The sequence below is a fragment of the Oncorhynchus mykiss genome, chromosome 1 (genome assembly GCF_013265735.2).
Source record: "Oncorhynchus mykiss isolate Arlee chromosome 1, USDA_OmykA_1.1, whole genome shotgun sequence".
Lineage (NCBI taxonomy): Eukaryota > Metazoa > Chordata > Actinopteri > Salmoniformes > Salmonidae > Oncorhynchus > Oncorhynchus mykiss.
This window is the reverse complement of record NC_048565.1, coordinates 8551443-8577246: the sequence shown is the minus strand read 5'-3', so window position 1 is coordinate 8577246 and position 25804 is coordinate 8551443. Positions and strand designations below refer to the sequence as shown.

General features: G+C 46.9%; 1 protein-coding gene across 2 annotated transcripts in view; it reads left to right on the top strand.

The window, feature by feature from the left end:
* Positions 1-25804, top strand: part of LOC110508833 (E3 ubiquitin-protein ligase RNF13) — an 84666-nt gene that overhangs the window by 3344 nt on the left and 55518 nt on the right. For both annotated transcript variants that reach the window (XM_036987041.1, XM_036987109.1), the window contains exons 2-3: positions 8228-8414; positions 9464-9544. In XM_036987041.1, coding sequence (XP_036842936.1) covers positions 8301-8414; positions 9464-9544 — 195 coding nt within the window. In that variant the 5' untranslated portion in view covers positions 8228-8300. The remainder of the gene's footprint in view (positions 1-8227; positions 8415-9463; positions 9545-25804) is intronic.

Sequence of the window (25804 nt, the reverse complement as noted above, 5' to 3'; positions counted from 1 at the left end):
TAGGGACAATTAGGAGGCCTGCGACTTGTGACACAGCAATAAAACGACTCCCACCCGCTACCGCATGGTCCCAACAATTTTGCGCCCTATATGCACAAAAGTACATTTAAATCAAATCAAATTTTATTTGTCACATACACATGGTTAGCAGATGTTAATGCGAGTGTAGCGAAATGCTTGTGCTTCTAGTTCCGACAATGCAGTAATAACCAACAAGTAATCTAACTAACAATTCCAAATCCACTGTCTAATACACAGTGTAAGGGGATAAAGAATATGTACATAAGGATATATGAATGAGTGATGGTACAGAGCAGCATAGGCAAGATACAGTAGATGATATCGAGTACAGTATATACATATGAGATGAGTATGTAAACAAAGTGGCATAGTTAAAGTGGCTAGTGATACATGTATTACATAAGGATGCAGTCGATGATATAGAGTACAGTATATACGTATGCATGTGAGATGAATAATGTAGGGTAAGTAACATTATATAAGGTAGCATTGTTTAAAGTGGCTAGTGATATATTTACATAATTTCCTATCAATTCCCATTATTAAAGTGGCTGGAGTTGAGTCAGTGTCATTGTCAGTGTGTTGGCAGCAGCCACTCAGTGTTAGTGGTGGCTGTTTAACAGTCTGATGGCCTTGAGATAGAAGCTGTTTTTCAGTCTCTCGGTCCCAGCTTTGATGCACCTGTACTGACCTCGCCTTCTGGATGATAGCGGGGTGAACAGGCAGTGGCTCGGGTGGTTGATGTCCTTGATGATCTTTATGGCCTTCCTGTAACATCGGGTGGAGTAGGTGTCCTGGAGGGCAGGTAGTTTGCCCCCGGTGATGCGTTGTGCAGACCTCACTACCCTCTGGAGAGCCTTACGGTTGAGGGCGGAGCAGTTGCCGTACCAGGCGGTGATACAGCCCGACAGGATGCTCTCGATTGTGCATCTGTAGAAGTTTGTGAGTGCTTTTGGTGACAAGCCGAATTTCTTCAGCCTCCTGAGGTTGAAGAGGCGCTGCTGCGCCTTCTTCACGATGCTGTCTGTGTGAGTGGACCAATTCAGTTTGTCTGTGATGTGTATGCCGAGGAACTTAAAACTTGCTACCCTCTCCACTACTGTTCCATCGATGTGGATATGGGGGTGTTCCCTCTGCTGTTTCCTGAAGTCCACAATCATCTCCTTAGTTTTGTTGACGTTGAGTGTGAGGTTATTTTCCTGACACCACACTCCGAGGGCCCTCACCTCCTCCCTGTAGGCCGTCTCGTCGTTGTTGGTATTCAAGCCTACCACTGTTGTGTCGTCCGCAAACTTGATGATTGAGTTGGAGGCGTGCGTGGCCACACAGTCGTGGGTGAACAGGGAGTACAGGAGAGGGCTCAGAACGCACCCTTGTGGGGCCCCAGTGTTGAGGATCAGCGGGGAGGAGATGTTGTTGCCTACCCTCACCACCTGGGGGCGGCCCGTCAGGAAGTCCAGTACCCAGTTGCACAGGGCGGGGTCGAGACCCAGGGTCTCGAGCTTGATGACGAGCTTGGAGGGCACTATGGTGTTGAATGCCGAGCTGTAGTCGATGAACAGCATTCTCACATAGGTATTCCTCTTGTCCAGATGGGTTAGGGCAGTGTGGTTGAGATTGCATCGTCTGTGGACCTATTTGGGCGGTAAGCAAATTGGAGTGGGTCTAGGGTGTCAGGTAGGGTGGAGGTGATATGGTCCTTGACTAGTCTCTCAAAGCACTTCATGATGACGGATGTGAGTGCTACGGGGCGGTAGTCGTTTAGCTCAGTTACCTTAGCTTTCTTGGGAACAGGAACAATGGTGGCCCTCTTGAAGCATGTGGGAACAGCAGACTGGTATAGGGATTGATTGAATATGTCCGTAAACACACCGGCCAGCTGGTCTGCGCATGCTCTGAGGGCGCGGCTGGGGATGCCGTCTGGGCCTGCAGCCTTGCGAGGGTTAACATGACCAGAGATTCTCACATGGCCCTTAAATTGTATTATTAATCTATATCAGCCACTATGCTAGATGTAGATTGAAGAGAGCAGAGCTGGAGAGACTTACTTTCTCTCAAACCATTTTTTTTATAGCTTACCTTTTTTTTTTTTTTTGGGAGTGGGAAGATTTTCAGACTGAGAAATATGGGTGATCAATATTTAGGCTTATTTCTAAGCAATGTAGTAAACTACTTAGGAAGTACATTTCCTTGGAAAGATAGCTGCCCAGTACTTCTCCACACAGGTTATATCCTACTCTATTTAAACGAGACCACACATGAACCTGGTTTCTCAGGTATGGCTACTGAACTTGAAACAGCAAGAATGATGACAGACTGGTCTTCCCTGCATTAGAATGACGCATTTCCTGAACAAATTCAGTGATATCCGCCAACCAGACGTGTCGACCTCTCATTAAGCGATGGTCTTGTATTGCTAAAGAATTCAGATGGTTAGTGATTCATTAAACACTTGCTATGTTTTGCATAGACCTATAGGATATAGCCTACCTTTTTTAGGAGGACGATTTGCAGGCAGAGACAAATAAATCGGTAACCAATACTTATTGAAATTGAAAATGTGCAACGCTTGCGCACCATTGTAACCTTTTTCCTTTTCAATGAATACATTTGAGTGCACTTTGACTCACGTTGGTTGAACGCCCTCCACTTCTTTCCATTTATCAATCGCCTATTTATTTACAGACATTGTAGTAAACTACAGGCTAATAATATTTAAGTTAACTGGCACGTGATTCTCCGACCATGTATACAGCCTAGTCTATTTCGATGAGACCACACATACTTTGGACACTTGAACACTCACATCCAACTAGGAGAGGAAGGCTACTGATGTTGAAGCAGTGAATTCTGGGCGTGTGAATAAATATGTGCTTTTAATACTATAGCTAGGCTAACACGTACAAAGCAGAAAGAGGCCCGTTTGTTTCCAAATCATCTGTGGGACAACAAAAAATATTTTAATCTGACTGTTCGCAGCACGAACAATGCCGACCACACTGCAGTGATCTCTGTCGGGACTCACAGGCATCACAAGGGAATGCAGCCCTCTAGTGTATAGTCAGTACACAACACTACTCATCATGTCTCAGCAGGATCAGATGGTGACAGTGGTCCCAACAAGGTCAGACAGCCAGGGAAGACCAGTCTACAGAGCTCAGCTGAATTTTGCAGTATATTAACAATATCAGTGAATGACACAGTTCCATCTTGAATTGATGGGTAGACCTACAGTAGCTACAGGACAGAAGCTTAAAGCTACAGTCTGGGATCTGGGAATAACAGTCATTTCAATTATTGAACCATTGATTCTTTTCTTGGATAATATAATGTACACCAAAGTAATTATTTGTCATGCCTGATCTTATGAGGATCAGATGGTGACAGGGGTCTCAGCAGGGTCAGGTAACCAGGGAAGACCAGTCTGTGACGGTGACAGGGGTCTCAGCAGGGTCAGGTAACCAGGGAAGACCAGTCTGTGATGGTGACACGGGTCTCAGCAGGGTCAGGTAACCAGGGAAGACCAGTCTGTGACGGTGACAGGGGTCTCAGCAGGGTCAGGTAACCAGGGAAGATCGGTCTGTGATGATGATAGGGGTCTCAGCAGGGTCAGGCAGCCGAGGAAGACCGGTCTGACGGAGCTGTGGTAAATTTGTGAAGATGCAACACTTTTTATTCTCTCTGTGCAGCAAACACTGGACAAGCAAGAAGCTTCAAAGATGTAAACTATGTTTTAAGGCTGTCTGACAAACCTCAAGTTGATTTCCAAACTGTATCAAGGGTTGATAGAGGCTTTTCCCGATGACACAAAACAAAAATGTGAGGAGGACCTGGTAGAAGCTATTGATGATGATGATGAATGGATACAGATCTGTTAGAATGCCCAGTCATGTTGTTATAATATTAGACATAAATGACTGCAGGTTAAAACCATCCATAGAATGTTCTATATGCCAGTGAGACTGAATATCATGCACTGAGAAATGTCATTCCTCTGCTGGAGGTGTAAAACACAATAGGGACATATTTGCAAATGTGTATGTTCTTTTATCTCACCATATCTACAGGTTCTCCCTTCTCCCTGTTTTTGTTTTGCTTGTAAATGTTGATACTGGAGACTGTTATCAGAAGAAACTGAGTAACCTAGCGTTTTATAGTGGCTAAGAAATGCACATTCATTGGAAGATTGGTTATCCTCCCGCAATGTCAAGTTATGTATTGCTAGCTTGAGTTCATTACTATATTAAGGGTATACGGGGGAACTTTCATAAGGCCTGGATGCCTTATATGGAATGCAGTACGGTTAAAGGAGTATTGAAAACATGCCCTCGTCAGGGGAGATACCTATTTAGGCAAAGCCTCGCTGCTGGGCTTGCTCAGTCCTGTGGGTTGTCACTCTGGCCTTGGCCTAACACCCCCAAAACCAATAAATGAATGTTTCACTAAGGTCTTAAAGCTGACTGGGGTGTGTTGTGTAGAGGTCGACCGATTTAGGATTTTTCAACGCCGATACCGATTATTGGAGGACCAAAAAAAAGCCGATACTGATTAATCAGCCATTTTTTTTAAATACGAGCCTTAGGTCATTAATATGGTAAAATCCGGAAACTATCATTTCGCAAACAAAACGTTTATTCTTTCAGTGAAATACAGAACCGTTCCGTATTTTATCTAACGGGGGGCATCCATCAGTCTAAATGTTGCTCTTATATTGCACAACCTTCAATGTTACGTCATAATTATGTACAATTCTGGCAAATTAATTACGGTCTTTTGTTAGGAAGAAATGGTCTTCACACAGTTTGCAACGAGCCAGGCGGCCCAAACTGCTGCATTTACCCTGACTCTGCTTGCATTGAACGCAAGAGACGTGACACAATTTCCCTAGTTAAAATAAATTCATGTTAGCAGGCAATATTAACTAAATATGCAGGTTTAAAAAATAATATATACTTGTGTATTGATTTTAAGAAAGGCGTTGATGTTTAGGAACACGTTGGTGCAACGACAGTGTTTTTTTTGCGAATGCGCTTTTATTAAATCATCACCTGTTTGGCGAAGTAGGCTGTGATTCAATGATAAATTAACTGGCACCGCATTATATGCAATGCAGGACAAGCTAGATAAACTAGTAATATCATCAACCATGTGTAGTTAACTAGTGATTATGTTAAGATTGATTGTTTTTTATAAGATAAGTTTAATGCTAGCTAGCTCCTTGCTGGACTCGCACAACAGGTCGTCAGCCTGCCACGCAGTCTCCTCGTGGAGTGCAATGTAATCGGCCATAAAACGGTGTCCAAAAATGCAGATTACCGATTGTTATGAAAACTTGAAATCGGCCCTAATTAATCAGCCATTCCGATTAATCGGTCAACCTCTAGTGTTGGGTTGGGGTGCTGCAGGGTGGTGGACCCCTAGGGGTAGAACGGGGCGACCCAGCTATATTGTGTGTAAGTAAAAAGAGCTCTACAGTACTATTAGTCCTATGAGATTCATTATATGGAGGATTTGCTGTTTCTGTGTGGTAATGTATATTTGAGGTGAAATGTGTTTTAATGTTTTTGTTTCCAAACCTTTCCCTTGGGAATTAAAAAAATGTAAGGTGGGAGGGAACTGGGAAGGAAATTGTGTTGGGAGATAGTTGATGTATACATTGCTCAAAAAAGTAAAGGGAACACTAAAATAACACATCCTAGATCTGAATGAATGAAATATTCTCATGAAATACTTTTTTCTTTACATAGTTGAATGTGCTGACAACAAAATCACACAAATTACAAATGGAAATCAATTTTATCAACCCATGGAGGTCTGGATTTGGAGTCACACTCAAAATTAAAGTGGAAAACCACACTACAGGCTGATCCAACTTTGATGTAATGTCCTTAAAACAAGTCAAAATGAGGCTCAGTAGTGTGTGTGGCCTCCACGTGCCTATATGACCTCCCTACAACGCCTGGGCATGCTCCTGATGAGGTGGCGGATGGTATCCTGAGGGATCTCCTCCCAGACCTGGACTAAAGCATCCGCCAACTCCTGGACAGTCTGTGGTGCAACGTGGCGTTGGTGGATGGAGCGAGACATGATGTCCCAGATGTGCTCAATTGGATTCAGTTCTGGGGAACGGGCAGGCCAGTCCATAGCATCAATGCCTTCCTCTTGCAGGAACTGCTGACACACTCCAGCCACACGAGGTCTAGCATTGTCTTGCATTAGGAGGACCGCACCACCAGGGCCAACCGCACCAGCATATGGTCTCACAAGGGGTCTGAGGATCTCATCTCAGTACCTAATGGCAGTCAGGCTACCTCTGGCAAGCACATGGAGGGCTGTGCAGCCCCCCAAAGAAATGCCACTCCACACCATGACTGACCCACCGCCAAACCGGTCATGCTGGAGGATGTTGCAGGCAGCAGAACGTTCTCCACGGCATCTCCAGACTCTGTCACGTCTGGCACATGTGCTCAGTGTGAACCTGCTTTCATCTGTGAAGAGCACACGGCGCCAGTGGCGAATTTGCCAATCTTGGTGTTCTCTGGCAAATGCCAAACGTCCTGCACGGTGTTGGGCTGTAAGCACAACCCCCACCTGTGGACGTCGGGCCCTCATACCACCCTCATGGAGTCTGTTTCTGACCGTTTGAGCAGACACATGCACATTTGTGGCCTGCTGGTGGTCTTTTTACAGGGCTCTGGCAGTGCTCCTCCTGCTCCTCCTTGCACAAAGGCGGAGGTAGCGGTCCTGCTGCTGGGTTGTTGCCCTCCTACGGCCTCCTCCACGTCTCCTGATGTACTGGCCTGTCTCCTGGTAGCGCCTCCATGCTCTGGACACTACACTGACAGACACAGCAAACCTTGCCACAGCTCGCATTGATGTGCCATCCTGGATGAGCTGCACTACCTGAGCCACGTGTGTGGGTTGTAGACTCCGTCTCATGCTACCACTAGAGTGAAAGCACCGCCAGCATTCAAAAGTGACCAAAACATCAGCCAGGAAGCATAGGAACTGAGAAGTGGTCTGTGGTCACCACCTGCAGTACCACTCTTTTATTGGGGGTGTCTTGCTAATTGCCTATAATTTCCACCTGTTGTCTATTCCATTTGCACAACAGCATGTGACATTTATTGTCAATCAGTGTTGCTTCCTAAGTGGACAGTTTGATTTCACAGAAGTGTGATTGACTTGGGAGTTACATTGTGTTGTTTTAAGTGTTCCCTTTTATTTTTTTTGAGCGGTGTATATTGACTAGACTGGTGGGGGGTCGGGTGTGCAGGTGGCCTGGGCTGGCTGGGCGGTTTGGCTGAAATTTGATATAGAGGATGTCTTAATACTAAAGACAATCAAAAGTCTGTATTTTTTTCAAGTGTTGTTCATTTGTCAGTCTTGGTTAAAGGTGCAACACAATATTTATTATTCATCAAAAGTCTTTATTAAGCTTAATTACATTTTGTTCTAAATAGAGACGACTCGTTGGGATTGTGTAACAATGCAGGAAGTTCGCTTTAGATGACCCCCAAAAAACTCTAGGAGAGAACCTGACGGGGGATCTGGGGGTCATGTCCCCCTCACTTCTAAAACCAAAGTGGCACCTGTGGGGAGCCAGGCAATTTTTATATATGGGGCGTGGCCCCAGTACTGTTCAATTAAAGTCAATTCAGAAATATTCCAAATGTTCCTCATTGAAACAATTGCATGGAATTTCATTGTACTTCCAGAATTGAAATGGAATTAACCCCAACCCTGCTATCAAGCTAGTAGGCTTAACTACTTCAATCTTGTGTGTGTGCAAGTGTGTTAGGCATGAATCAATGACAAATTCACTACTGTCTTATTTCAGAACCGAGCAGGGTCACACCAGATTTCAGAACCGAGCAGGGTCACACCAGATTTCAGAACCGAGTAGGGTCACACCAGATTTCAGAACCGAGCAGGGTCACACTAGATTTCAGAACCGAGCAGGGTCACACCAGATTTCAGAACCGAGCAGGGTCACACCAGATTTCAGAACCGAGTAGGGTCACACCAGATTTCAGAACCGAGCAGGGTCACACCAGATTTCACGTAGTGGCATATATAATTACAGTTGTCCCTGGGAACTTTGGGGTGTTTGTTCTGTGGGAGGCTGGGAGCAGACGTAGGCCTACAGACATTGACAATTGTGTGTGTGTGTGTGTGTGTGTTTGTGTGTGTACGTACACTGCAGGTGTGAGAGCTGCCAGTGCTGGGACAGTCCGTCCGTGTGTGTGTCAGTTGACTGGCACAGTGCGGAATGCAAGATGCTGCTCTCCCTTGGGATGCTGATGCTGTCTGCCACACAGATCTACACCATCTTCACCGTGCAGCTCTTCGCTTTCCTCAACCTGCTGCCCGTTGAGGCCGACATCTCTGCCGTGAGTCACCGCAGACAGAGACGGGCTGAAGGATAGACACCCAAACAGAGACGGGCTGAAGGATAGACACCCAAACAGAGACGGGCTGAAGGATAGACACCCAAACAGAGACGGGCTGAAGGATGGACACCCAGACAGAGACGGACGGGTGGATAGACACCCAGACAGAGACGGGCTGAAGGATAGACACCCAGACAGAGACGGGCTGAAGGATAGACACCCAGACAGAGAACGGGCTGAAGGATAGACACCCAGACAGAGACGGACGGGTGGATAGACACCCAGACAGAGACGGGCTGGTGGATAGACACCCAGACAGAGACGGGCTGAAGGATAGACACCCAGACAGAGACGGGCGGAAGGATAGACACGCAGACAGAGACGGGCGGAAGGATAGACACGCAGACAGAGACGGGCTGAAGGATAGACACCCAGACAGAGACGGGCTGAAGGATAGACACGCAGACAGAGACGGGCGGAAGGATAGACACTCAGACAGAGACGGGCGGAAGGATAGACACTCAGACAGAGACGGGCTGAAGGATAGACACTCAGACAGAGACGGGCGGAAGGATAGACACTCAGACAGAGACGGGCTGAAGGATAGACACTCAGACAGAGACGGGCTGAAGGATAGACACGCAGACAGAGACGGGCGGAAGGATAGACACTCAGACAGAGACGGGCGGATGGATAGACACTCAGACAGAGACGGGCTGAAGGATAGACACTCAGACAGAGACGGGCGGATGGATAGACACTCAGACAGAGACGGGCGGATGGATAGACACTCAGACAGAGACGGACGGATGGATAGACACTCAGACAGAGACGGGCGGATGGATAGACACCCAGACAGAGACGGGCTGAAGGATAGACACTCAGACAGAGACGGACGGATGGATAGACACTCAGACAGAGACGGGCGGATGGATAGACACCCAGACAGAGACGGGCTGAAGGATAGACACTCAGACAGACTGAATGACGAAGAACTATTAGTTATTAAACACCACGTGATGTGATTTGTATTCTTCTTTCTCTTTCAGTACACATTTGACAACAAGACAGGTAATTTTGATGACCTGCCTGCACGGTTTGGGTACCGGCTGCCCAGCGATGGACTCAAGGTGGGTACAACAAGGGGCATTTTTTTCTTTCCGGTAAATGCCAATGTTTAATGACGTGCTTACAAATCCCTGCAGTTCATTACAAGAACTCGATAAGTCGACTGTTACATATACCCTGTCATTTTGTTTTTTTACTGCTATTGACACTAGTTAAAGTATAACCAATGATATACAGTATATACAGTTTCTCTCTCTCTCTCTCTCTCTCTCTCTATGGTCAAAGTGTTGGCACTGAATATGGTGCATTTTGGGATGCAGATTAGTAGTGAGCCCAGTTGTGGTCCAGTGGCCAAACTGGAACTACAGTAAAGTGCACTGTGTTGTGAATGTGTAGCAACAAGATCACCTTGGCTTTCTAATGAGAATGAGGTCATGGGTTGTGAGGTGCCCACTCATTGTTGACCCACACACAGCTGGCAACAGGGCTGACTCATGTCTGCACTTCTAAGCCAGGCCATTGTCCCCCCCCCCAGTGAAGAGCTTGTTTTTCATCGCTATGCTTGCCTTGCTCTCTCACTAACCTCTCTGTTTGAAACGTCCGTGATGAATCGTTCATTTCAGTCTCTTGTTGAATCGTTCATTTCAGTCTCTTGTTGAATCGTTCATTTCAGTCTCTTGTTGAATCGTTCATTTCAGTCTCTTGTTGAATCATTCATTTCAGTCTCTTGTTGAAACGTCCATGATGAATCGTTCATTTCAGTCTCTTGTTGAAACGTCCGTGATGAATCGTTCATTTCAGTCTCTTGTTGAATCGTTCATTTCAGTCTCTTGTTGAAACGTCCATGATGAATCGTTCATTTCAGTCTCTTGTTGAATCGTTCATTTCAGTCTCTTGTTGAATCGTCCGTGATGAATCGTTCATTTCAGTCTCTTGTTGAATCGTTCATTTCAGTCTCTTGTTGAAACGTCCATGATGAATCGTTCATTTCAGTCTCTTGTTGAAACGTCCATGACGAATCGTTCATTTCAGTCTCTTGTTGAAACGTTCATTTCAGTCTCTTGTTTAAACGTCCATGATGAATCGTTCATTTCAGTCTCTTGTTGAAACGTCCATGATGAATCGTTCATTTCAGTCTCTTGTTGAAACGTCCGTGATGAATCGTTCATTTCAGTCTCATCATTAATTGGTGTTGAACTCCGATAGAGGTGCCGGTTTAGATATAGGTTCAACTGTCCCGGCGCGCCGACGATCACGACAAACGGGAAGTAGACTACTGGAGGTTTTTGGTGTAATTGAATGACCATAAAATCACGAACACGCGTTTAGCGAAACCGAAAGAGCAAACAACCGCATTTATAACCACGGCAAGGTGACTGGGAATATGGTGGAATACAAAGTGTAGTTATGATCTCCGTCAGGCAAACAAAGTGGAGTCGCAGTTCAACAGCTCAGACAGGAGACGTATGTGGCAGGGTCTACAGACAATCAGATTATAAAGGGAAAACCAGCCATGTCACAGACACCAACGTCCTGCTCCCGGACAAGCTAAACACCTTCTTCACCCGCTTTGAGGATAACTCAGTGCCACGGATATGGGCATCTCCCGAGAACTGTGAGCTCACGTTCACCGTGGCCGACGTGAGTAAGACATTTAAAAGTGTTAACCCTCGCAAGTCTGCCGGCCCTAGCCGCGTCCTCAGAGCATGTGCAGACCAGCTGGCTGGAGTGTTTACGGACATATTCAATCTCTCCCTATTCCAGTCTGCGGTCCCCACATGCTTCAAGATGGACACCATTGTTCCTGTACCCAAGAAAGCAAAGGTAACTGAACTCCGATGATGCAAACACCATTGCACAGCACACTGCCCTATCCCATCTGGACAAGACGATTACCGATGTAAGAATGCTGTTCATTGACTTCAGCTCAGCATTCAACAACATAGTACCCTCCAAGCTCATCATTAAGCTCGGGGCCCTGGGTCTGAACCCCACCCTGTGCAACTGGGTCCTGGGCTGACAGTCCGCCCCCCTCCACTATGCTGATCTTTAACACAGGGGCCCCACATGGTACTGTAGGCCTGATTAGCAACAATGATGAGAGAGCCTACAGGGAGGAGGTGAGGGCCCTGGCAGAGTGGTGCCAGGAAAATATCCATCCCCTCAATGTCAACAAAACGAAGGAGCTGATCGTGGACCATCCACATTGACGGGGCTGCAGTGTAGAAGGTGAAAAGCTTCTTCAGGCTCAGGATGCACCATTGAGAGCATCCTGTCAGTGTGGTGGGTGAGGGACAAGGTCACCCTTCGGTGGAATGGATGGAGGGACAAGGCGATCATGATGTCCATGAGGCAGGGTCGTCCAGCAGGAGTGGGGACAGTCCGTGTCCATGCTGCTGGAGGTCTCCAGGTCTGGATGACAGACTCAGGAGTGGAGCTGGGTCAGGTGCTGAGGCGTCAGTAAGTGGAGTGGATGATAGATCCAGGTTGGTGCTGAACTGGTTCCCCGGAACGGCAGTGGACATCGCGATCAGAACTGCGATCTGGTTTTGATGCTGGCAGGTCCAGGAGAGATGGTGAAGTCTAAGGTGCTAGATCGGACGCCGACTGGGACTCTGGCTGTAGAGTCCGCTTGGGTGTCAGATCCAGGCCAAGCAGGTCTGCGAGGAGGGCAGAGGGTAGTGTAGAGATTAGCACCGGTGTTGAATCCGGTGATGTCTGGTCCAGGAGAGACACCAGCTGGTGTGTCTGCTCGAGTGTCTATTGAGGGGTTGGCTCGGGCACTGGCGGTTGTGGATCTGGTCCTGCAGGTTGCGGAGGGGAGCTGGGCCAGGTGCTGGAACAATTTGGGCCTCTGTAGCTGTCGCGGGGCAGGCTTGGGCCATGGCAGCACCACTGGCGTTAGTTTGGCTGACTGGAGCAGGTTGGATAGGACTGGGTGTGGCTCTGGCCACGGTGGTCGGGTTTGTTCCGGCGCCGACCTGGGCATGTGAATGGATGCCTGTCGTGCAATCGGTTTGGGTGGCTAGATCCAACTCTGGCAGCTGCTGGATGTACTAGCGTGCTGGGGGCTGCAAGGTTGGCTGGAGCTCGGGGCTTCGTTCCTGGTTGGACATACTGAAGTCCTGGTGGCTGTCTGATGGGCCAGGACGGGGTGGGCTAGGACGGTGAGTGGGGGGGGGGGGGGGGGGGGGGCTAGGACAGGGGGTGGGCTGGGGCTGGGACTGGGGGTGGGCTGGGACGGTGAGTGGGGGGGTGGGCTAGGACAGGGGTTGGGCTAGGATGGTGAGTGGGGGGTGGGCTAGGACTGGGGGTGGGCTAGGACTGGGGGTGGGCTGGGGCAGGGGGTGGGCTGGGACGGTGAGTGGGGGGGGGGGGGGTGGGCTGGGACTGGGGGTGGGCTGGGACAGGGGGTGGGCTGGGACGGTGAGTGGGGGGGGGGGGGGTGGGCTGGGACTGGGGGTGGGCTGGGACAGGGGGTGGGCTGGGACGGTGAGTGGGGGGGGGGGGGGGTGGGCTGGGACTGGGGGTGGGCTGGGACAGGGGGTGGGCTGGGACGGTGAGTGGGGGGGGGGGGTGGGCTGGGACTGGGGGTGGGCTGGGACAGGGGGTGGGCTGGCGAAGAGCAGGGGTCAGGTCTGTATGCGCAGCCTGCCAGGCTTACTTACATAAGGCATCGGGGTAATGAAAGCTGAGTAATTCAAAGGCCTACTCTCTCGTTCTCCTTTTCACTGTTTTTTTCTGTTGCTCTCTCTCCAAGCAATCCATTTCCTCTTTCTCTCTCTTTCCTATTTACTGTCTCTCACTCCACCTCTGTACTTCTCCTCCCTAGTGATGGAGAATACCTCATGATATGCTGATAAGCCGTCCAATTTACCAATAGTTTTTATCTATATTTTTTTGTAGCTGTCTATTTACCACCACAAACCAATGCTGGCACTAAGCCTGCACTCAACGAGCAGTATAAGGCCATTGGCAAAAAAAATAAGATTTACATCCAGAGGTGTCGCTCCTATTGGCCGGTGATTTCAATGCTGGGAAACTGAAATCCGTCTTACCTCATTTTAACCAGCATGTCACTTGTGCAACTAGAGGCGAAAAAACTCAACTCAATCACATACACTCGGACGAAGCATACGAAGCTCTCCCTCGCCCTCCATTTGGCAAATATGACCATAACTCTATACTCCTGATTTCTGCTTACAAGCAAAAACTTGGAGGAACCAGTGAACTGGTTACAAGCAAAAACAGGAAGTACCAGTGATACGCTCAATACAGAAGTGGTTCGACGAAGCGGATGCTAAGATACAGGACACTTTCGCTAGTACAGACTGGAATATGTTCTGTGACTCATCCGATAACATTAAGGAGTTTACCACATCGGTCACTGGCTTTATTAATAAGTGCATTGATGACATTGTCCCCCCAGTGACCATACGTTTATATCCTAACCGGAAGCCATTTATTACAGGCAACATCTGCACTGAGCTAATGGCTAGAGCTGCTGCTTTCAAGGAGTGGGACGCTAATCCGGACGGTTGTAAGAAATCCCACTACGACCTCCGACGAGCCATCAAACAGTCAAAACATCAATACAGGACTAAGATCCAATCATACTATGCCGGCTCTGATGCTCATCGGATGTGGCAGGGGTTGCAAACTATGCCGGATTACAAAGGGAAACCCAGCCGCGAGCCTACCATACGAGCTAAATTCCTTCTATGCTCGCTTTGAGGCAAGCAACACTGAACCATGCATGAGCGCAACAGCTGTTCCCGACGACTGTGTGATCTCGCTCTCTGTAGCGGATGTTAGAAAGACATTTTAAACGGGTTAATATTCACAAGACCACGTGGCCAGACAGATTACCAGGACTCTTACTCGGGTAACTAGGATCAGCTGGCAAGTTCAATCTCTCCCTGACCGTCTGTAATACCTACATGTATCAAGCACCATATTCCCTGCGCCCAAGAACGCCAAGGTAACCTGTCTAAATGACTATTGCCCTGTAGCACTCACATCTGTAGCCATGAAGTGCTTTGAAAGGCTGGTCATGGCTCACATCGACACCATCATCCCAGACACCCTGTACCCACTCCAATTAGCATACCGCCCCAACAGATCTACAGATGATGCAATCTCTATTGCACCCCACACTGCCCTCTCCCACTTGGACAAGAGGAACACCTACGTGAGAATGCGGTTCATTGATGATAGTTCAGCATTCAACACCATAGTCCCCTCCAACTCATCACTAAGCTCAACCCTGGGACTCAACACCTCCCTCTGCAACTGGATCCTGCAATTCCTGACGGGCCGCAACTACAACATCTGCCACGCTTACCCTCATCGCAGGGGACCCTCGGGTTCATGCTTATTCCCCTCCTGTACTCCCTATTCAATCATGACTGCGTGGCCACTCCAACACCATCATTAAGTTTGCTGACAACACAACGATGGGGGGGAGGGGGGGGAATGCAGACCCGTGAGTAACTGCAGCCCCTCAGGATTTCAGATTTTTTTGTGGGCCCCACCCCACAAAGTTGCCCATCTCTGGCCTAGAGGGAAGGGGTCAGTGACCTGGCAGTGTGGTGCCAAGACAACTTCTCCCTCAACATCATCAAGACAAAAGAGCTGATCGTGGACTACAGGAAACGGAGGGGTGAGTACGCCCCCTATCCACATCGACAGGGCTGTAGTGGAGCGGGGTGTCCACATCACTGAGGTCCTATCATGGTCCACACACACCAGCACAGTCGTGAAGACGGCACGACTGTCAAGCACAAATAAAGTAAATCGCCCAGAAAAACAGTTTCATTTGTCCACAAATAAGTCACCAAGCAATACTTTCAATTGCTTCCAACGGCACCAGAACATCATAGATTTTGTTCCAGCAATACGGTGCATTAAAACTAAAAGTAGATATACCTAGCTCGGTGGAGACCCTTGAAACCTTGAGTTAACCAATCCTGTGAACGGGTTAGACAAGCTCAGTTGTTGATTTAAAAAATAAAATAAAAAAATTCCCCCTGCGTTGTTGGGAAGGGCCCATAAGTATTTCACTCTTAGTCTTCACCTGTTGTTTACGAAGCATATGACAAATAAAATGTGTTCTGGAAAATCGATTAGTTATATGCGCCAAAACTCCAGTATTTTTCATACTATATAGATTGTTCTTCATCTTCTTTTAAATAGTGAGAACTTTTTTTATTTCCATGACTGATTTTAAAACGCTCTTGTCCTTCTGCAGCAGACAGAAGTATTGTGATATCGTTTTGTGAGGTCCCTGGCAATTCCCAGCTCTAGTTCTACCCCCCCCCCCAACTGGAGCGAAGCCACTTTACCCACTCGTTTGAACTCTCTGCCAGCGTCTGTGTAGATGCACTGCGGCGCTTTGAGCAAGGCAGGCGTGGCAGCCCACACCCTAGGGCTCATCGTCTCACTTTTGACATCTTGTTCCAACTCTTGTAAAAACAATATGGTCTCGTACATGTTAGTTCGGCTGCCATTTGGCTTCAGCAGGTTGGCCTGTGACGGTTGCAGTTGTACCGGTGCCATGCTGTCAGTGTTTGGACAGTAACTTGTCCTGCTGTGTTAACAAACTGTTTGGTAAATGTGGCGTGTCGACCATGTTTCAGTCTATTGTCCAGTGATTATCTGTGCAGTCGGGTGCACTGACCCAGAACCCATTTCTTCTGTTTGGTGCTTAAAGGGACAATCTGTAGTTTATAGATCCATTTGGACTTTTTTTTAAAAGTAATGATATGTACCCAGTGATTCTTGATGAATGTAACTTATAAATGCCTCATGAGCTTTAGTTCAACTGGTGTCTCCCATCAGAACCTAAAGTTCAGCTTGTTTTACTCCAACGTGTGTTTACATTTACTTTGTCTACAAACACTTCGTACAGCTTCAAAACATGGTTAAAACTATCATTTTGATATAATGGATGGCCAGTCCTTACATCCCATAGCTTGGTTATGCATTTGAGTGGTTACATTTCTCCAGCACCACCCCTCAGCTTTTTTTTTTACTAAAATAGGGGCGGTGAGGTAGCTTTGTTATTGCTTCAACCTGCTGATTGTAGCTTTATGGAACACCACTACTATTATCTTATTGCTTTCACCTCTCCAGTCCCTGTGAAGGCCAGTGAACTATGGAAGAACTGAGAGAAGAATGTTTAGGAATGAACTGCAGCAGCGTCCATGTCCCAGGGGATTGCAGTCCTGATGGAACAAACCTTCCATCCTACAATGGAGCCTGCAGTTTGTCCCAGAATCACAAGACACTTACCAGCTTGCTTGTCTCCCATGATTTCCCAGTGTGCCTCAGTCTGGGCTTTCTTTCAATGGAACCACACCCCTCCCATGCCACGAAATGGCACAGTGTACGACTAGCCGTGTGTCCCAAATGGGACAACTGGGAACATTAATCTCTTACACACAAGGAAAGTGTGCGAAGCGCATGTGCGCCAGCCATTCCCTCAAGGGTGAAATGGTACTAAAGGCAATAATAGTACTGACGGGAAAATGTAGCCGAGTCCTGGTGTTCTCTTATAGAACGCCGTGTGTCATGAACAGAGGTTTTCCCGCTAAATCTTGTGTCTGTTCAAGAGGATGTACCAGAACTTTCTAATTGAAATGTATCATGTTGAAAAAGCACTTGTTGTCTATCTACATCGGTAGGAATTCCCCTGAATACACCCCTTCCTCTTTTAATTTGGTCAACGGGTAGGCAATGGTGTGTTCCTCATGCGAAGCACAGGACTCTCACTTCCACTCTCCTTACAAAATATAGACTGAACATCGATACCAGCGTGACCTGGGATGGTTTATGCTGCCAAGCAAAGGTTGCAAAAACTGGTGTTAGATTAGGCCTTGTTTACTTTGAAATATGTTATTCCTCCCTTACTTTGGGGTAGTCTAATCGCTAATCTAACATGACTAGAATGCTGTAGGCTATGTGATGGAACTGCTGATTTACTCCTATCAAGTCATGTCAGATCTGTGATTAGTTAAGGAAGGATAATAAACATACTCTCAAGAGTCTCTACCCAGTTTATTTGGGGTAGGGCTTTGTTCAATTAGTGATGAAGCAGCAGATAATTGCCCTGGGGGGGAACTTCTCGGAACAGTGACTGGCTTTTAGCAGGGACAGGAAGCACGGTGTCATATGGTGTCATATCCTGTCACATGTCTGGCTCGGGATGCAGGAGGGGGAGTGGCCTGGGAAGCTGGAGGGCAGTAGCTGGATTCGGCCTGTGGCTTTGGAGTTGGGATGCGGCTATGTACACATCTTTCCAGGGCAAAGATCATGCTGACCCATTTCCAGTCCACACAGCTACAGGGCCTTCAGAAAGGATTCACATCCCTTAACTTTTTCCACATTTTGTTGTGCTACAAAGTGGGTTTAAAATTGATTTTTTTTGTCAACAATCTACACAAAATACTCTGTCAAAGTGGAAGGAAAATTCAAACAAGAAACATTTTTGTGTGTGTATGTATGTGTGTATATACATACATACATATATACAGTGGGGCAAAAAAGTATTTAGTCAGCCACCAATTGTGCAAGTTCTCCCACTTAAAAAGATGAGAGAAGCCTGTAATTTTCATCATAGGTACACTTCAACTATGACAGACAAAATGAGAAGAAAAAAATCCTGAAAATCACATTGTAGGATTTTTTATGAATTTATTTGCAAATTATGGTGGAAAATAAGTAGGCCCTGGTCAAAAGTAGGGCACTATATATAGGGAATAGGGTGCCATAGGCCCTGGTCAAAAGTAGTGCACTATATAGGGAATAGGGTGCCATTTGGGACGTAGACCCAATTCAGAAAATAGCACTTTATTGTTCTGTATCAAATTTTACAACCCAGTTTTGGGCTGTAAAAATTTTCCACTTGATTCCTTATTTCATGTGACAGATCAACATTAAAATGGAGAAGTTGATATATTTCTGGGTGCCGATATTAGTTGATTTCCTAGATAAAATGTTTGGCTCGGCTGGTTTAGTTCCCATTTTTTTTTGTGCCGTCTACAAATACCCTTCCATGTTAAATCCTTGTCATGTCATCAGCTTAGTGTGTATGTGCTTAGTAGTTTCATTATAACATATGAGATTGAGGGGTTTAGCCATTTTTCAATACACAGTTGAATTTGTTGAGCGGCTCCTCTTTGTGTGCAGTGTATCTATGAAACCTTCTCTACTAATCTGATTTTTAGATTCATTCATTTTAATCTGCTTAAAACTGCACAAACGAGACTATATTTAATAATTCCTCTGTTCTTCCTCTTATCCATAAACGGGATATGCGTTAGTGACATTTACGGACTGGGATTAGGTATAGACCTGGGTTCAAATACTGTCTTAATCTGGGCTTGATTGAGTTTGTTCCATTTAAACCACATGATCAAATAGTTTCAACATTGTAATATTCATAATCTGTCAGGCCAAAGAAAACACTCCCAAGTATTTTTCAAATAGTATTTGAATCAGTCTGATTTTAGGTTTCACGACCACTAGGCAATCCCGCGGTGCAGGAGGAGGAAGATGACTGTATTGTCTGTGAATTCAAAACCTGAAACGAACAATCGGTTGTTAAACTTTTAAAAAGTAACGTTTAAAAAAAATGTCAGTTGTTTTATTGTATTTTCCCTCAAGTACACTGCTCTGTACAGAGGTGTGTTTAGGCATTTCCTTGTGAGTCTTTTTTGTGGGTCCATTGCCAACAGGGGGAGCTATTGTAGCTTGTTCTGAGCCAGGTGAAAATGTGAGGCAGTTGCACGGTGATGTCATAGCAGGCTTTGTATCCATGGAGATTTCCAGTCTGTGTTCCTTTCTGAAGCAGGATTCAACATAAAGTAGACCATGTATCAGCTTCCATGGCCAGTTCTTCACTACCTCTTTGTATCAAATCAAGAATGGAACAAGCTTTTGGAGTGACTGACAACATCAAATGAAACACTTGAGTAAAGGAGGGATACAAAGCATATTGAAAGGAAGTTGCTTCCACACCTGTATGGTTCCTGAGTTAATTAAGCAATTAAAAATCCCATCATACTTACATGTATAAAAATGCCCAGTTGCCCATTTATTTTGGCTAGAATAAAAGATCTTTGACTTTGAAGGAGGAGTCTCAGAGATCCGAAGGAGGTTTTAAAACGTGTACCAGATCACCGGATCTCAACCCAATTGAACACTAATGGGATATTCTGGAGAGGCACCTGAGACAGTGTTTTCCACCAACATCAACAAAAACACCAAATGATGGAATTTATTCTGGAAGTATGATGTCGCATCCCTCCAATAGAGTTCCAGACACTCTATGAGTTCTTCAATAGAGTTCCAGACACTCTATGAGTTCTTCAATAGAGTTCCAGACACTTGTAGAATCTATGCCAAGGTGCATTGAAGCTGTTCTGGTTGGCTGGTGGTGACCCAACGCCCCTATAAAGACACTATGTTGGTGTTACCTTTTCATTTGGACACTTACCTGTACATATGAGTTGCTGTCCATCCTCTGGGGAAGTTGATGGTATGTTTTTATACGTTTCACTCTTTCATTGATCATCCGTTTTTATTTGGAGAGATTGACCTCAATGTGGCAGCTTGTAAGAGCTGTGTCGCTGCCATTCAGAATACACACACACACACACACACACACACACACACACACACAGTCTTAGCAGTGTAAGGTACACACACACACACACAGTCTTAGCAGTGTAAGGTACACACACACACACACAGTCTTAGCAGTGTAAGGTACACACACACACACACACACACAGTCTTAGCAGTGTAAGGTACAAACACACACACACACACACACACACACACACACACACACACACACAGACACACACAGTCTTAGCAGTGTAAGGTACAAACACACACACACACACACACACACAGTCTTAGCAGTGTAAGGTACACACACAGAGAAAAGTACTGGCAATGCAGGAAGTCTGGGTCTGTTTTGAAGTTCTAGGCACTGGCATGTCTCCTGAGACTGAACTCCAGCTCCTCCACTAAAACGTTCACCGCTGGCTGTAGCTGGCTGTAGCCCAATCCCACAGCAATTTACAGCTCAGCTGCGTCCCAGATCGCACCCTAATGCCGACATGGTGTACTACTTCTGGCCTTATAGGCCTCTGTGTATATGGGGAATAGGGTGGGTGCCATTTTATCTCCCAAGTGGCGCAGCGGTCTAAGACCCTGGATTTCAGTACTACAGACACTGGTTCCATTCCAGGCTGTATCACAGCGGTCTAAGACATTGCATCTCAGTACTACAGACCCTGGTTCCATTCCAGGCTGTATCACAGCGGTCTAAGACACTGCATTTCAGTACTACAAACCCTGGTTCCATTCCAGGCTATATCACAGCGGTCTAAGACTCTGCATCTCAGTACTACAGACCCTGGTTCCATTCCAGGCTATATCACAGCGGTCTAAGACTCTGCATCTCAGTACTACAGACCCTGGTTCCATTCCAGGCTGTATCACAGCAGTCTAAGACACTGCATTTCAGTACTACAGACCCTGGTTCCATTCCAGGCTGTATCACAGCGGTCTAAGACACTGCATTTCAGTACTACAAACCCTGGTTCCATTCCAGGCTATATCACAGCGGTCTAAGACTCTGCATCTCAGTACTACAGACCCTGGTTCCATTCCAGGCTGTATCACAGCAGTCTAAGACACTGCATTTCAGTACTACAGACCCTGGTTCCATTCCAGGCTGTATCACAGCGGTCTAAGACACTGCATCTCAGTACTACAAACCCTGGTTCCATTCCAGGCTGTATCACAGCGGTCTAAGACCCTGCATCTCAGTACTACAGACCCTGGTTCCATTCCAGGCTGTATCACAGCGGTCTAAGGGCGTCACTACAGACCCCGGTTCCGTTCCAGGCTGTATCACAACCGGCCGTGATTGGGAGTCCCAAAGCGCGGCGCACAATTGTCCCAGCATCGTCCAGGTTTGGCTGGTGTAGGCCGTCATTGTAAATAAGAATTTTGTTCTTAACTGACTTGCCTAGATAAATAAATAACAATTTGGGACACAACCCTCTCTCTCTCAGCCTGTCACCCCGGGCAACCATCTGCACTCACACCTGATAGGATGTGTAGTTACACTGTATTTAAGAAGCGCTATGCAGAAATCATCTCTCTGCCGTTTTCCTGGTTGCTAAAATTCTAATGGTTCATCTAATTTCAGTTTGTGACAAAACAAGCAAGTATATAGTGTTGAGTCATTGTACCAGCTAAACCGCTGAGAAAGTATATAGTGTTGAGTCATTGTACCAGCTAAACCGCTGAGAAAGTATATAGTGTTGAGTCATTGTACCAGCTAAACCGCTGAGAAAGTATATAGTGTTGAGTCATTGTACCATCTAAACCGCTGAGAAAGTATATAGTGTTGAGTCATTGTACCAGCTAAACCGCTGAGAAAGTATATAGTGTTGAGTCATTGTACCAGCTAAACCGCTGAGAAAGTATATAGTGTTGAGTCATTGTACCATCTAAACCGCTGAGAAAGTATATAGTGTTGAGTCATTGTACCAGCTAAACCGCTGAGAAAGTATATAGTGCTGAGTCATTGTACCATCTAAACCGCTGAGAAAGTATATAGTGCTGAGTCATTGTACCAGCTAAACCGCTGAGAAAGTATATAGTGTTGAGTCATTGTACCAGCTAAACCGCGGAGAAAGTATATAGTGCTGAGTCATTGTACCATCTAAACCGCTGAGAAAGTATATAGTGTTGAGTCATTGTACCAGCTAAACCGCTGAGAAAGTATATAGTGTTGAGTCATTGTACCAGCTAAACCGCGGAGAAAGTATATAGTGCTGAGTCATTGTACCATCTAAACCGCTGAGAAAGTATATAGTGTTGAGTCATTGTACCAGCTAAACCGCGGAGAAAGTATATAGTGCTGAGTCATTGTACCATCTAAACCGCTGAGAAAGTATATAGTGTTGAGTCATTGTACCATCTAAACCGCTGAGAAAGTATATAGTGTTGAGTCATTGTACCAGCTAAACCGCTGAGAAAGTATATAGTGTTGAGTCATTGTACCAGCTAAACCGCTGAGAAAGTATATAGTGCTGAGTCATTGTACCAGCTAAACCGCTGAGAAAGTATATAGTGTTGAGTCATTGTACCAGCTAAACCGCTGAGAAAGTATATAGTGTTGAGTCATTGTACCAGCTAAACCGCTGAGAAAGTATATAGTGTTGAGTCATTGTACCATCTAAACCGCTGAGCAAGATCATTTACATACAAAAGCCGAAAGTAAAAGACTCGACTAAACGTAAGAGCGGGGAGCATAGAAATAGCGCACATAGAACAGATCTGTCTTTTTCAATGAGAACTACAGATCTATAACACATTTCTATGTTACATTTTGCAGCCTTTTAATAGTGCAAGGAAATGTGATTAGACATTATCAAATCAATAAATCTGGTTAAATGTGAAGCCGGCTGGCGTGAGGTTACCGTGAAGCCGGCTGGCGTGAGGTTACCGTGAAGCCGGCTGGCGTGAGGTTACCGTGAAGCCGGCTGGCGTGAGGTTACCGTGAAGCCGGCTGGCGTGAGGTTACCGTGAAGCCGGCTGGCGTGAGGTTACCGTGAAGCCGGCTGGCGTGAGGTTACCGTGAAGCCGGCTGGCGTGAGGTTACCGTGAAGCCGGCTGGCGTGAGGTTACCGTGAAGCCGGCTTGCGTGAGGTTACCGTGAAGCCGGCTGGCGTGAGGTTACCGTGAAGCCGGCTGGCTACTGCTGGTTACTGTGAAGCCGGCTGGCGTGAGGTTACCGTGAAGCCGGCTGGCTACTGCTGGTTACTGTGAAGCCGGCTGGCTACTGCTGGTTACTGTGAAGCCAGTGGGACAAAACACTGGAGAGCAGCAGTTTGTTCAAGATGGGCACAACATTACAGAATATTCAGATAGAAATAGAATGTACAGAGACAGATATGATTATCTGTCTTGTAGAAGAGAATTGTGTCATTCGGCTCTTTTCATTACATTTCTGTCTGCAATGTAATGAACGTTTCACTCACTGAAGAAACACCTCTCCCTGAATGGAAACACTTGAACAGTACCTCAGTGTAATTGGACAGCATCAGGCCCTGAAATTAGGCCTGCCTCTCTGGCTGTGTTCTGACAGGCTGAGTCATGCCCGAGGCGGATCCGAGACTCCAGAGCTGCAGGACCTGCTGGGTGCCATCAGCACAGTGTTCTGTGGATCACACCTTGTGGAGTCTGACTCACTGTGGCTATAGATGTTACCATTTTGGCCAATGTTGGCACCGATATTCCCTTGAAAATAGCATTATTATTAACCCAAGGACTGCCAATATGGCTACCCATCTCAAACCAAGTTTACCAGCCAAACTCACTTTCACTCTTTTTCTCTCCCTCCCCCTCGCTTGTTCTCTCTACCCCCCTCTCTCGTTCTCCCTCCCCCCTCTCTCGTTCTCTCTACCCCTCCTCTCTCTCCCTCCCCCTCTCTCGTTCTCTCTATCCTCCTCTCTCTCCCTCCCCCTCCCGTTCTCCCTCCCCCCTCTCTCGTTCTCTCTACCCCCTCTCTCCCTCCCCCTCTCTCGTTCTCTCTACCCCCTCTCTCTCCCTCCCCCTCTCTCGTTCTCTCTACCCCTCCTCTCTCTCCCTCCCCCTCTCTCGTTCTCTCTATCCTCCTCTCTCTCCCTCCCCCTCTCTCGTTCTCTCTACCCCCTCTCTCCCTCGCCCCTCTCTCGTTCTCTCTACCCCTCTCTCCCCCCCCTCTCTCGTTCTCTCTACACTCCTCTTTCTCCTTCCCCCTCTCTCGTTCTCTCTACCCCCTCTCTCCCTCCCCCTCTCTCGTTCTCTCTACCCCTCCTCTCTCTCCCCCCCCCTCTCTCGTTCTCTCTACACTCCTCTCTCTCCTTCCCCCTCTCTCGTTCTCTCTACCCCCTCTCTCCCTCCCCCTCTCTCGTTCTCTCTACCCCTCCTCTCTCTCCCTTCCCCCTCTCTCGTCATCTCTACCCCACTCTCTCTCCCTCCCCCTCTCTCGTTCTCTCTACCCCCCCTCTCTCCCTCCCCCCTCTCTCTCTCCCTCCCCCCTCTCTCTCCCTCCCCCCCTCTCTCTCTCCCTCCCCCCTCTCTCTCTCCCTCCCCCCCCTCTCTCTCCCTCCCCCCCTCTCTCTCTCCCTCCCCCCCTCTCTCTCTCCCTCCCCCCCTCTCTCTCTCCCTCCCCCCCTCTCTCTCTCCCTCCCCCCCCTCTCTCTCTCCCTCCCCCCCTCTCTCTGTCCCTCCCCCCCTCTCTCTCTCCCTCCCTCCCTCCCCCCTCTCTGGTGCGCTCCCTCCCTCCCTCCCCCCTCTCTGGTGCTCTCCCTCTGGTGCTCTCTCTCTGTCTGTCTCTCTGTCTGTCTCTCTCTCTCTCTCTCTCTCTGCCTGTCTCTCTGTCTCTGTCTCTCTGTCTCTCTCTCTCTCCCTCCCTCTGTCATTCTCTCTCTCTGTCTTTGTCTGTCTGTCTGTCTGTCTGTCTGTCTCTCTCCCTCCCTCTGTCATTCTCTCTGTCTCTCTCTCTGTCTCTCTCCCTCCCTCTGTCATTCTCTCTCTCCCTCCTTCTGTCATTCTCTCTCTCCCTCCTTCTGTCATTCTCTCTCTCCCTCCTTCTGTCATTCTCTCTCTCTCCCTCCCTCTGTCATTCTCTCTGTGTCTCTGTCTGTCTCTCTGTCTCTCTCTCTGTCTCTCTCCCTCCCTCTGTCGTTCTCTCTCTCCCTCCTCCTGTCGTTCTCTCACTCCGCCTTAATTAAAACAAAATGTAGGGCCCATATTGACTGTTACATTAGCCATTTACATTTTTTTTATTTTATTGAAATGTTATTTGTCATTTCTGTTGTTCTTAGTTCAGTACGTGGCTCATCATTTCTCTCTAGTCTAATTCATCTAATTTTAGATGTTTGATCTTCCAGTGAATATTTATTTAGATTCCAGGGAATATTTATTTAGATTCCAGGGAATATTTATTTAGATTCCAGGGAATATTTATTTATTTTCCAGGGAATATTTATTTATTTTCCAGGGAATATTTATTTAGATTCCAGGGAATATTTATTTAGATTCCAGGGAATATTTATTTAGATTCCAGGGAATATTTATTTATTTTCCAGGGAATATTTATTTATTTTCCAGGGAATATTTATTTAGATTCCAGGGAATATTTATTTAGATTCCAGGGAATATTTATTTAGATTCCAGGGAATATTTATTTATTTTCCAGGGAATATTTATTTAGATTCCAGGGAATATTTATTTAGATTCCAGGGAAT